Source organism: Gymnoscopelus microlampas, assembly GCF_963454915.1.
Source record: "Gymnoscopelus microlampas genome assembly, chromosome: 5".
In the NCBI taxonomy this organism is placed as follows: domain Eukaryota; kingdom Metazoa; phylum Chordata; class Actinopteri; order Myctophiformes; family Myctophidae; genus Gymnoscopelus; species Gymnoscopelus microlampas.
Window position 1 is genome coordinate 23083910 of NC_139942.1, and position 13380 is coordinate 23097289.

Here is a 13380-nt window from a genome sequence, read left to right on the forward strand (position 1 = left end):
TGACCGCACCATTATGCAGCGAACATAGCAGTGTTGTGAGCTTGTAGATCGGCTATGTTCGGCATAACTTTCTCCCATCAGTGGCTTACAAAAGCCTCTGTGTTCATTTATCCCTGAGAGTAGGACTATAGTCTGTACATCATCAAAAAATATATATCATTCACGATTATGTAATTGTGAAACGTATATTATTTAGTCAGCTGTTGCAACTTGTCACCATTACACCACTAAGAAGAACACTGTAAGTTCTGGATTTTAGCTTTAACAATTTACTGTGTACAGTGGCTGATGAGCCCAAAATACACTGCTGCCTTACCATTTTCCTTTCCTTTGTTAGTTTGATTGATTTTTTGTGTGGAAATGGAAAAGTATTTCTAGATGATGATGTCAGGTTTTACTTCACACACACAACCCTTACGAGTATTCAGCTCTGGCCTCTTCTTAATTTCCCTCTCTTATTCTCTCTATGCTTTTTTTCTTTCTCCTCTTCTTAATCTTGGAACCAGTCTTGACTATATGTCCCTTGTACGAGTAATGCAGCGTGCGGTAATGCGAGTCCTTATCTCGTCTTTGCCCTCAGGTCGAATGTAGCACCCGCGCTTTGCTATAGATTAGAGTCCAACTACGGGTGGTGGAAATTTGCCCGTTTCCAGGCGCTATGTAGAAGTGAAGGTGAGAAATTCGACATGATGCACAGGCAGGCAGGCTACACACACAAAGGCAGCAGCTTTTCTGCTATGATGCAACTATAGCTGCAGTCAGTGACAGTGACTCTGAAGGTTTGTTAATGTAAGCCTTTGTTGTGCACTGATTAATCACTGCATGATAACCAGTTTTTGCATGGCTATGTGTTTGCTATATTATAGTAGCTAACATCCACCTCTCCTCTCCTCTACTCTCCTCTCCCTTTTTTTCTTGTCAGGTTCGCCAACTTTTGTCAAATCGCCCGAGGACCAGACAGGCATCTCGGGTGGGGTTGCCTCCTTCGTGTGCCAGGCTTCTGGGGAGCCCAAGCCCAGAATCACCTGGATGAAGAAGGGCAAGAAAGTCAGCTCCCAGCGGTTTGAGGTGGGTGGGAGGGCACTCTCTCTCTCTATTACATTGTTATGCACAAGGAAGCAGATGTACAGTAGGCATGCACACGCACACACGCACACGCACATGCACACATGCACATATACCACACACAGGCAGAGAGAACACAATCAATCGTCCTGTTATTGAGTATCACACCAACTCTCTTCTCTTCTCCGAGCAAGACCAGACAACAAGACCCCCCCCCTACCCTCTTTAATCTTCTTCCATCTTGATTCATGTTGTCTCTACTCTCACCCTTCCTCTCTACCTCCCCCACTTCACTCCACCATCTCTGGCCGTACATCCCCTTGATGTTTACTCTTATCTCAGCAACTCCCTCACTCCGCCCGCCCCTCCCCTCCCCAACATTACCTCTTTGAAACCTACATGAAGAGTAGGAGAATGCCTTTGGTAGGATCACACTCAAGCAGCACCTAGAGAGGGTTTCCTTTGTAATTTTATTCAGTGCTGGTGCTCAGGGAAAGGAGGATCATTTGAGTTTCCCCCCACCACAACCCAACTTCGCTTTGTTCAACCGCGTGGTGCTAGCAAGGGTTGCACACCGTAATTCATTGTAAAACAGGCTCTTCCAGCAATGTTTCTTTGTGTTCCAGAATTTTGGCTTTGTGAAGGAACGTTGTTATAAATTAAAGTTACTTTCATCTCTTACTCGGTTTTCTTTCCTAGAGGGTTTTTTGTTTCTTCCTTTGCTGGCGGCGGCTGAATGAACAGAGAGAATAAACTGACCTACGCAGCAAAATCCTGAGTGTTAGTTTAACTTTGAGAGTTAGACTTTTGGTATTTGCCGGACTGTAGTCCCCGCGGCGCAGTGAATGGTGAGAGTTTGGATTAGGCTGAATAGTATTGTCAGTCAAATAGGGCTGGTACACTCTGAGTAGGCTTCAAGTACACTGGACTATGAAAGGCAGAAGTCCATGGACATTCTGCTGGACTTTCTATCTGTGTACATGTCTGCTGCCTATTTAAACAATGTGTACTCTACAGAAACAGTTTGATGATGATGAGCCAAGACAAACCTAGCAGTATGTGTAATAATCTACAGTATCTAGTTGACTAATCAGTTCTCTCTGACGTGCACTAGTGAGCATGATGGTCCTAATGTGAGCAAGAACACCTCTCCGTACCGTTTGTAAAAAAAGGCAATAAGTTTAGAATTATAATTCTTTTACCAACAAACACATCAGGTCCGTACTTATTCTTCTCCCATTTGACGAACACTTGATCATCCCGTTCACACGAGCCAACAACATTTCAAGTGTGCAAAAGATGGCATTTACTGGGTAAAGTAAACCAACAGATCTACCATAAAGTTAAATGACCTCCCCCCTCCCCCTGCTTTGGCCCTGTCAGGTGATTGAGTTTGACGACGGTGCAGGTTCAGTGCTGCGGATCCAGCCTCTACGCACGCACAGGGACGAGGCCATTTATGAGTGTACAGCCAGCAACACGTTGGGCGAGATCAACAACAGTGCCAAACTCACTGTGCTTGAAGGTAAGATAAATCTATATATGTATTTTGTATGTATGTATCCACCTACCTATCTACACAGTCAAATCCACAGGGTTAATATATCTTGAGGGTCTACAAATGTAACCAAATGGACTGGTTATATATTTGTACATTCTCAGAGTTAAATTAACACTGAGGATTACACTGTTAACCTATATCTAGCGCTCCCTCTATAGCTCTCTCTCTTTCTGTGCAGTGTGCAGTGTTACAAAGATAAGGCTGTGAAATGAAAGGTGACAGGTGAACTTCACTGTAAGACTCCTACTTTAACACTCTCTGCCTTCCAACCGAAATCTTGCCAAAGCCTGGTCTCACCCACCATTGCCTCCAACATAGCTTTTTGGTCACCGTTTCACATATGTTAAAGCAGAATTAATCTATGTGATCTCACCAGTAATTTTTCAACTTGCTCCAGGACAAGTACATTTTTGTTTGTTTGTTTGTTTGTTGTTTTCTTTTGGCTTTTGTTGTGGGTTGTTGTCCTGTGGACATTTTCGCTTTATTCCGAGCCACACATGGTACACTTCCCATGCAACATGACCTCATGGGTCATGTTGCATTCTATTCATGTTGCATTATTCTAGTTGAGGTTAAGGTTAAGCTCTGTTACTGTGATTACTGATTAGGGTTATGCATGGTTACTTTGGTTAGGGTTAGGGTTTAGGTTCATGTAAAAAATACTGCCAGGTTGAGTAAACATGGTCTGTGTTTGATTTGCATATATCATACAAAAAAGGTACGTTGTTTTCATTGCTATATCTGCAAATTTGCAATGAGGCAAGACTGAATTATCAGCCTTTAGTGTATGCAGTGTTGTCATGTTGGCCACAGTGTTGTGCGATTGGCTAGGGTAAATGCAGAATTTCTTTTCTTTCTATTACCTTATTTCACAGGAATGCGTAGGGGGGTTACTTACAGTAGCGTGCCTGCAAGCTACATTGACCCTGCGCAGACATCTCTTAGTCGACTTGAATATGTACAATTTAACCAGAGAGAGGTCCTGTCCTGAAAAAAATTGCACCCACGGACCCCCGCCCCTTAATTGATTGTAATTTTGTCTTGTGGGCGCAAGTCACGGCAGGAGTTGATTTCATTAGACGCTGAAGAGAGAAAATAAAAGGTTGTGTGAAGTTAGCCAGCGGGAGGATTAGAGCCATCCGTAGCCATCCATTACACCACCGTTAAAACGGATCCAGTTTCTATGCAAACACTGGCCTCACTTTAGAATCCTATCTTTCTCACAGACCCCACCCCTCCTGCTCTTATATGTTTTTCCTGTGTGTACACTGATTTGATGATATCATCAGCCTAAGATTGCGTAATGTTGCCGAAGGGGCTCTTCTTCTGCGGCATACAGAATCTCTTTCTTGAAAAGAAGGGGAAAAAAAGAAACCATCCATTTTCCTCCCACTCTACACAGTGGCGTGAGGAATGTGGTTGTGCGCGTGCACAAACAAAACAGTGTCAACAAGACATGCGGCACTCATGAATGGAAATTAGATTAATCACCGTCAGTGCTGGGGCGCAACACTCTCTGAGTGCAGGGTTCCGCTTGCTTGTCCAACATGGACGAGAGTCTGGCTGAGCCGCCAGCTACTGATCTCGTGAACACGTGAGGTGTATTAAAGTCTGAGTCCTCTCTTCCTCTCTCTCTCTCTCTATTTCACACTGGGATTCTGTCACTGTGTTAATTGTCGCAGGCTCGCAGCTTCTCTGAGTGTCCCCCAGAGCCACAATCGCAGGTCAATTAGTCTGTCAATGTTATTTTTGCCAGAAGAAGACACGTAGGCATGCGGCTGATTCCAGACACTACAGAAAATAAAATAAAATGCTTCAAAGCTTCCCAGTGTTTGTAGTGGAATGAACTGGAGTGCAGCTCTGGCATGGTTGAGGACTCCATTCACACTACAGTTGTATGCACTCTCCGTAATGTTAAGGCGCTTTGGATGGACGCGTGCGGAAAATGGTGTATATGTATGTGTTCACTGGCAAGGAACTGCACATACAGTAGAACACGGGTTCAGCATATTGAGTGAAAGTGGCTTGCTGTGGATTTTTATGGCCTGTGCTGTAATGTGCTGGACATCTTTCAGTACTAATGTTCACTTGCACGCACACACGCACATACACAAACGTGCTCTGTGTCATACACACACACACACGCACACGTACACACACACACACACACACACACACACACACACACAAAATAGTAATTTTGTCAGTTGAACTATTATTTTTAGACTATTGTTTGTGGCCGAGTGATACGTCAAGTCCATATCAAGTGCGGAGAGGGATGGCCGGCAGCAGTGAACACAAGGTGATTGATTATCACACTCCCTAATGACTCCACAAGAAGCAAGCACTGTTCTCTGTACCTGCAGAAGCAACACAAAATACTTTATCTATCTATAAATGCGCATTTCCCCTGCATATCTTGCCTCCTGCTCGACCGATTCACTTCCGAGGGAGTGATGCGAATGAGAAGTTGGTTGAATCGGCGGTTCCCAAAAATATGTATACATTTACACTATATGGAGTACCCTGATGTCATCAACATGACATCCTAGTACTGAAGTCATAGGCTGGCCTGGACTCAATTTTTGGGTATGGCTGACATGGAACTCAATATATGGGCATAAAAGGGACACAGACAGAGAGACAGGTACAGCAGGTACTCTGACAACAGGTAGAATGGGTACAACAAGTATTGCATAGTACTAGTAACATAAACTACATTTTTAGCGGTGCCAGCCGCTCTACATTTGACCGTTTGTGTGTCCGTCCGTCCGTCCGTCCGTCCGTCCGAGCATGGCATAAGCAGCTGCAGCTGATTAAACACAAACAGGACAGTGCAACACATGCGCCACTTAAAGACATGCACACACACACACACACAGGCTGGTGCGCACGTGTACACACGCACACACTAAAACGACCGATCTGCAATGTGAGTGAAAATTATTAAAAGTAAATAGAGTAAAAGTAAATACCTTGAGTAAAAATAGTAAATAGTAAAAATACTTAAAAGTTGTAAAAATGAGTAAAAAATACTTTAAAGTAAATAAAGTGACTAAAAATACTTTAAAGTAAATACATTGAGTAACAATACTTAAGAGTACTTAAATTGAATAAAATACTCAGTAGTACTCAAATGATTAAAAATACTTAAAGGTTGTTAAAATGAGTAAAAATACTTCAACGTAGTTAAAACGAGTACAAATTCTTAAACATAGTTAAAATGAGTAAAAATACTTAAGCATAGTTAAAATGAGTAAAAATACTTAAAAGTTGATAAAAACTGTACAAATAATCTTTTAGTACCGCTTCAATACCAGCACCCACAAATCAAATAGAGTAGTACCGTCTGAATGCCAGCGCCCACACATAAAATAGATTTGTACCGCCTGAATGACAGCACACACTCATCAAACAGAGTAGGCACCGCTTACTCACACTGGGTGTGATTTTTCTACTACATGTGACCCCCCAAACACACAGACACACACACACACACACACACACACACACACACACACACACACACACACACACACACACACACACACACACACACACACACACACACACACACACACACACACACACACGGTTGGTTATCATACTGCTGGATTGTAGTTTTCAACCGAGCGAAAAAAAGTATTGCTTATCGCTTACACCGTCTATAATATGGATTATCGTCCTAATCTTAAGGAAACAGCTTTGATGCGTACTTCCAAATGGGATCAGATTATGTACAGTACGCGTCCCTGTTTTTCCTCGTACAGTTCAATAAAATGATATACTGGACATTGATTGGATACAACTTGTACCCAATGAAGGCTATATAATTGTATTATGTTTATTATCAATAAAGAGGTCAAAGTGAAAGCTTGCTTTCACAATTTTGTTTATAATGCTGAGTTACACTGCTTCAGCTAAAACACTACTAAGTAAAACAGGAGCTGTCCATTTGCTAAACAGTGACTTTTTGCAGAAGCATGGTTTTATAATTTACTGAAATAAATAGTTTTCAGTGTTTCAATGTTTATACTTTGCATTCTGTACACTGTTATTTGCCAAGGTGTTTTTTTAATTTAATTAAGAGAAAGAACAACAACAAGAAAACAAACGGGACTGCCTGCGCCATGGGACTCTTAGCTGTCGGATTACCTTATTAAAAAAGGGTAGCCCGGGTGATTAGCACCGTCGAAGGCTGTAGTTTACAGCCTTACAGGCAATTTTTGGACACAAAGGTGTCTGTATCACAACATATCACATATCTGGATGGCTAACCTCTGAGTCAGGAGCGCTCCAGGCGTGACCTGGCTGACGTCGCGTCACTGTCGAAAAGATGGATGCATGATGAAACATCAGATGCCCTTCCCTCTCTGCTACAGAAATAACAGAACTTTTTTTTCCTTTTTTACAAGCTGCCTGAGTCAATGGCCTATGCACGTCAATATCTGAACCGGCTTTACTAGACTGACGGGGCTCATGAGGTGACTGGGAATGCTGTTAGTCTCACAGTAGCTAGACAAATAGATATATGTATAACATCTCTGGGGCACAACTATTGAAAAGTTGTGAAGGACAAAACATTGGTGTGACAGACATAAAGAATTGTACTGTACTTAAGTACAATTTTGAGATATTTGTACTTCATAGTTGAGTATTTCCAATTTACAATAGTTTTACTTCTACTTCACTACATCTCAGAGGCAAATATTGTACTTTTACTCCACTACAATTATTGGAAAGTTCCTAGTTACTTTTCAGATATAAATTATTACATTATGAAACATACATTAACCACTTTAGTCCTATTTTATACCTAGGCTATTTGAAAATAGCAGATCTACAAGCTCACAACACGTCGTGAGCTTGTAGATCTGCTATTTTCAAATATTTTAGTACTTTTACTTTTGGTACTTTAAGTACATTTTGATGCCAATACTTCTGTACTTTTACTTAAGTACATTTTGAATTCTGGACTTTTACTTGTAACAGAGTATTTTTATATTGCAGTATTGGTACTTTTACTTAAGTAAAGAATTTGAGTACTTTTTCCACCACTGCCAACCTTCTTCGCCCAACCATGGACTTCTGTTACAGCCCAGCCAATCAGAGACTTACCTGAAATTTTCCTTGACAAAACCCAGACATGCTGACCTGTGATTCAGATTTAGTCTGACCACATGAGACAAGCACAGGTGTTGCGTGTGGTCCCACTGGTGTCTGACGCGCAGTGTGCTCTGTACTGGCCTTTGCCAGTCAAACTGCCCCCAGGGGTATGATAAATGAACATACGTGTACAGTATGTTACCATGAACGGTATGTTATACATGCATAGTTGTCCTTCTGCATAGTTTTCCTCAAGCCTGCCTGATTTCGACTTAGTTGCGTGCTGGTGTGACAGCTCACAAGGTGTTGCACCGCAACACATTGTTCTTGTAGATCTGCTATTTTCGGTACGCAGCAAAGTATGATGGGGCTTTCAGTCTTGAAGGAGACTGAAAAATACTGTTGTTTTTCCCCCCGCTCAGTCCTGACCAGCCTTCAGTTTTTTGTTTTTTTTTAAGTTTGTCCTTTTCTTACTTTTCTCTTGTCTTATATCTTTCCCTCACCATCTTCCCTCTCCTATTATTGTCTCTCTCTCTCTATCTATCTCTTTGTCTGTCTCTCTCTCATTCTCTCTCTTTCTCTCTCTGTGTGCGTAATCAGCTGATCTCTTGTCACGGCTGACTGTAGAGCTTAGCCAGCCGTTCACCTGCGGGGAGCTGCAGAGGCATGTTTTCACACCGGCTGAGTTGGGCTTTAGCACTTTTCACAGTCCTTTCTATCCCCAGCCCTTCTCCAGTCACTCTGTAATTCTGTCACGCCACACCACACCGGCCCGCCCCCCAATACTCTCGCTCTCTCTTTGTTCGCGGTCGTTCTCACGCCCCCCTGTGGGAGAGGTCACCCCCACCAACACTTAGACGTAGGACCCAAAGTCAGCTCAGCGGTGTATGTCGCCCACCCCACCATTAACAAGTGGGTGTGTGAGATGTGCACGGAGCGAGAGAGGCAGTGACGTCAAAGGCAGCATGACTGATCTAGAGAGAAAAAAAAGGACAAGTTCTGAGTTGCAGTTGAATTGTTTTTTTCGCTTGTCACGCCATCACAAAGGCCTCCGTGTAAATTTACAAACCGCCATCCTAATCCAGGAGATGAGAGTCACCTGTTTGGTGTGTGTGTGTGTGTGTGTGTGTGTGTGTGTGTGTGTGTGTGTGTGTGTGTGTGTGTGTGTGTGTGTGTGTGTGTGTGTGTGTGTGTGTGTGTGTGTGTGTGTGTGTGTGTGTGTGTGTGTGTGTGTGTGCGCGTTCAGGTTGTCGTTATGAATAATGGCCAACTGTCAACGCTGCTGCTTCTTGAAGTACAATAGCAAAAAAATACATTATTTTGTTCCTATTAGGATATTAAAGTATGAGGGCAGATTATTCTTTATAAAATGAAAGTGAGGGTGTGGTGGTGAATGTGGAAAAACCTATTGTAGTGATATCCACACAGCGGCCATTGCCACACAGTGTGCACGCGTGGGCGAGTGTGATTTTCTAAGTAATGCCCACTGTGTGTGAGTGTGTGTGAGAGACAGTCAGCGGTGGCTTGCCGTCTGAGGCTCGTTCCTGGTCTCGTATTGCCTATATGGTCTGTTCGTCTGACCCGCATGAATAAATTATGATGCTGGCAATGCTGACACACTCAGTGGTACAAGGAGGGAGAGATGTCTGAGAGAGAAATGTGTCTAGCTCTCTCCTTTCTCTCCCATTTCCTCTCTCTATCTCCTCCTGACTGTGTGTCATTTATTCCCTTTCTTCCTCAACCTTCCTATTTGTCTCCATCTCATTTCTCTCCCTCTGTCTCTATCAGGCTTTTTGTCTCACATCCCCATGTCTCTTTTAAATCTTTACCGACTGCATTTTTCAATTCCCCTCTTTGCCTCTTTATAGTTGTGTTGTTATGTCCCACAGCTCAGTCTCTCTCTCTCTCTCTCTCTCTCTCTCTCTCTCTCTCTCTCTCTCTCTCTCTCTCTCTCTCTCTCTCTCTCTCTCTCTCTCTCTCTCTCTCTCTCTCTCTAATATGGTGTCCATTGTGTTGTGGCAGCAGTTAGCAGAATGGATAGATAGATGACCAGAGGGAGTGATGAGTCATTACTCGGGTAACGACGCCATTGTACTGACCTTGAGCACATCTCTTTGAATTGAATCGCCTCAGTAAACGTCCAGTTACAGTAAATGGGACCTTGTCTTGTGTGGTGTATGAAATAAACTGCTCTCGGTCCACGGCGAGACGCCTCTGCTCACATCAGCACCAGTCTTGGGACACACCTCGCCGCCGCTCAGAATGCAGAGTGCATTGCACATCTGCGTTTAGCTACATTCTTACATTTCCCATTTTTTTGGCGCAGGAGAAGTCAGATGCAAAATGTAATATCACACTTCAGGAAACAGGGAGGGAGAGAAACAAGGCATCAGAAAAAGCGCTATCGCACTAATGAGGTTGACAAGCAGAGTAATATATATCTGAAATCCTCCAATTGTTCCACTAACTTGAGCTTCTACGAATCCACTGCATTCTGAATACAAGGTACATTCTGTGACTTCTTTTTCCCCTCATTTTCCCCTCTCCTCAGTCATTGTGGAACATTCTCTCCCAGCCCCTGTGGGAGCGCTGAGTGACAGGCAGACCTGTCTCCCGACAGGCAGAATGTTATCTAATGGTGCCAGATCAAAAGAGCCATCATTACCAGGATCCTCTGCTGTCAGAGAGTGATTTAGACTGGTTCACATTCACAACAGCCACACAGAACACCTTTTCTTTTCATTTTATTTCGTTCTTCTTTCTTTCTTCCTTCCTTTTTTATTTTTTGAAGTTACCAAGCAGCTCGTTTCAGACATCTAATGTGGAGAGAAATGTAATTTCAGAAAAGGTCAGCCGAGAAATATGCAAGAAATCAAAGCTTCTGTGGCGGAAAAAAACAGTTGCCTCCCTCGTCGAAAACATGTCGTACATCAAACTTTGACTGGAACAGCTCCCCATAATATTAATAGAGTTGCAGCCCTGTGACTCTATTTTATGCTCCCCTGATTTTAAGATGGGGAGGGGGAGAAAGCCACAATTATGATGCAGCACAATGCTGAAAAATCAGTTGGTATTGCACACATTTTAAAAATGAGAAATATTAAAGTGAAATTCAGGCCAGGTGTTGCCATGTTTTGGGCGTGTTGACTATTCATTGGTCCACTGGCAGCAAAACAAATTACGGCCTCACCAGTTAGGATGGGGGCCCTTTATTTGCTTGGCGTGCATTATAGTCCCCTGGTGCAGAGGCAGAAAATGCTTGCGACACAATGGCAGTAATAAATATCTCGGGAGCCAGGCAAGTGCGGACAACAAACCTGACTGGATAAACAGCATAGAAATCTCATTGCGCCTCTTCCCGGGCAAGATAAATACATACAGTGGCTATATCTGAATGATTTAATACTGAGCTCTGCTCCTCCGACAACTTAATCCCCTCTTTTCCCCACTGCTATTCAAATCATCTACAATGAGCAAAATGGGGCCTGTTGTGTAACTGGCTGCTTTTTGTAAAACCCCCCCCCCATTACTTATACAATCTCCCTGTACATTTGATTCTCACCCTTTGGTTGGATCGTTGGGTTCTTTTGGGTTGGTGGGAGGATGAAGTGTGAGTGAGAGACCAGAGCGAATTTTAAGTACTGCTTGTTTGACATTACTAAGGTTGGTCAATGAATAATAATTAAATAGGAGGACAAATATAGGCTTGCTAGACGACGCTTGTCCTCACTCATGGAGAGGAGTATTATTTGAAACTACATTAGGAATACACATTCAAAATACATGCGCACGCGCGCGCGCGCGCGCACACACACACACACACACACACACACACACACACACACACACACACACACACACACACACACACACACACACACACACACACACACACACACACACACACACACACACACACACACACACACACACACACCTGTCCACAGGTGTGGACCCCCTTGCTGTTTTCTCTAAGCTCCAGTGTGACGGCTTGTGTCACAGATTTAATTTTTCCCACCATCTGCTGGCTGGAAGCCCAGCGTCATAGATCATAACCAAGCTGACAGCTACAAACTGCATCTGTCTCTGCACGCCCCTCTCAAGGACTTACACAATATGGCGGGGCAGAATCACTCTTTTGGCCACCCAATCTGCATCCTTCCCTCCTATCTTTAAGCATTCCAAGGGCTCCTGGCCTTACCGGGAGGAGAGGTACCGTAGACTGCAAGCGTAGTAACAACAGTTAAAACCCCTTTAGCAATAGAGTAATGTAGAACAATGTCTCGTAACCTGCAGCCATTCCTTTGATGTTCAGAGGAGGGAGATCTATGGGTTACTTCCGTAACCCCGGTTTTGTAAGTTGCGAACGGGCGAAAACCCTGAGTGACCGGGATCCCTAGGGAGCCCACCCATCTCTGAAAAGGGCGCATGTGCAATCTGCCCAGACGTACCAGGGAAATGGCTGAAGCCATGAGCCCTGCCACCCTCATGCAGATTGTGTACTGGACCTTGCGTTCCAGTTGAAACATGGCCAGACACTTCAGAAAAGAGACTATCCTCTCCTGAGATAAGCGAGCCCTGAGAGTAATAGCGTCCAGCTCGATGCCTATGAAAGTAGCGTGTTGGGACGGGGTGAGCATGCACTTCTCGAGGTTCAGTGTGAAACCTAGGGAGGTCAGATGCGACACCACTGTATGGGTGTGGTGAACCACCTCCTGATACGAGTCCCCACTCAGTAGCCAGTCGTCTATGTAACTCGCGATGCGAATGCCCCTCTGCCTCAGAGGAGCTATCGCTGCCTGAGTGCATTTCACAAACACCCTGGGACTCAACGACATTCCGAACGGGAGGACCAGGTATTCGTACACACGACCCTCGAATTCGAAGCGCAGGAATTTCCTGTGCGGCGGGTAGATGGGAACGTGAAAATATGCGTCCTTTAGATCTATCGAGCTCCACCAGTCGCCCTGTCGGACTGAACGTAGCAAAGCCGCTGCCGTCAACATTTTGAACTGAAAAGTTTTCAAATACCTGTTGAGAGCTCTGAGATCCATGATGGGACGTAAACCTCCTCCTTTCTTCTTGACTAGGAAGTATCTCGAGTAGAAACCGAGCCGGCTTTCTCCTGGTAATACTTCCCGCACGGCGTTCTTGCGTAACAGGGAGGCTATCTCCTCTCGTAACGTCGCAGCCGCTTGACCACTCGCTCGTGACAACAGTACTTTGTTGGACATGGGTGGTTTGGTGGAAAATTGCAGTTTGTACCCCCGTGCTATCGTACGGAGCACCCAAGTGTTGGGGTTGCATTCTTTCCATTTCTCGATGCGCATCGACAACGGATTGGGAGGGGTTGTTATCGTAGTCGAGCAAACCCGAGCCGCCCTCTTGGCTGCACTCGTTGGTCTGGCGAGAGTGCTTCCTACTACTTCCGGGTTCACGTGCGCGGCCATCGTTGTAGTTCTGGCTAACCGCGTGGGCCTTGCCGGTGTGTTTGTCGACACGTGTCTGCAAGCTGCGGCGGCCATTTTGGCCAGCGACACGTGTCGCTGGGTGGGGGCGGCCATTTTGGCTGCCCCCCCCCGTCTCCCAGACACATTGGCTCATTTTTACCTTGTGGCGCATCTTGGACCAGGAAAAATTTTGGCGTG

General features: G+C 44.5%; 1 protein-coding gene across 4 annotated transcripts in view; it reads left to right on the top strand.

Moving 5' to 3' along the window:
- Positions 1-13380, top strand: part of ptprfb (protein tyrosine phosphatase receptor type Fb) — a 197956-nt gene that overhangs the window by 81215 nt on the left and 103361 nt on the right. For all 4 annotated transcript variants that reach the window (XM_084057480.1, XM_084057481.1, XM_084057479.1 and 1 more), the window contains exons 3-4: positions 923-1068; positions 2449-2590. In XM_084057480.1, the coding sequence (XP_083913606.1) occupies positions 923-1068; positions 2449-2590 (288 nt within the window). The remainder of the gene's footprint in view (positions 1-922; positions 1069-2448; positions 2591-13380) is intronic.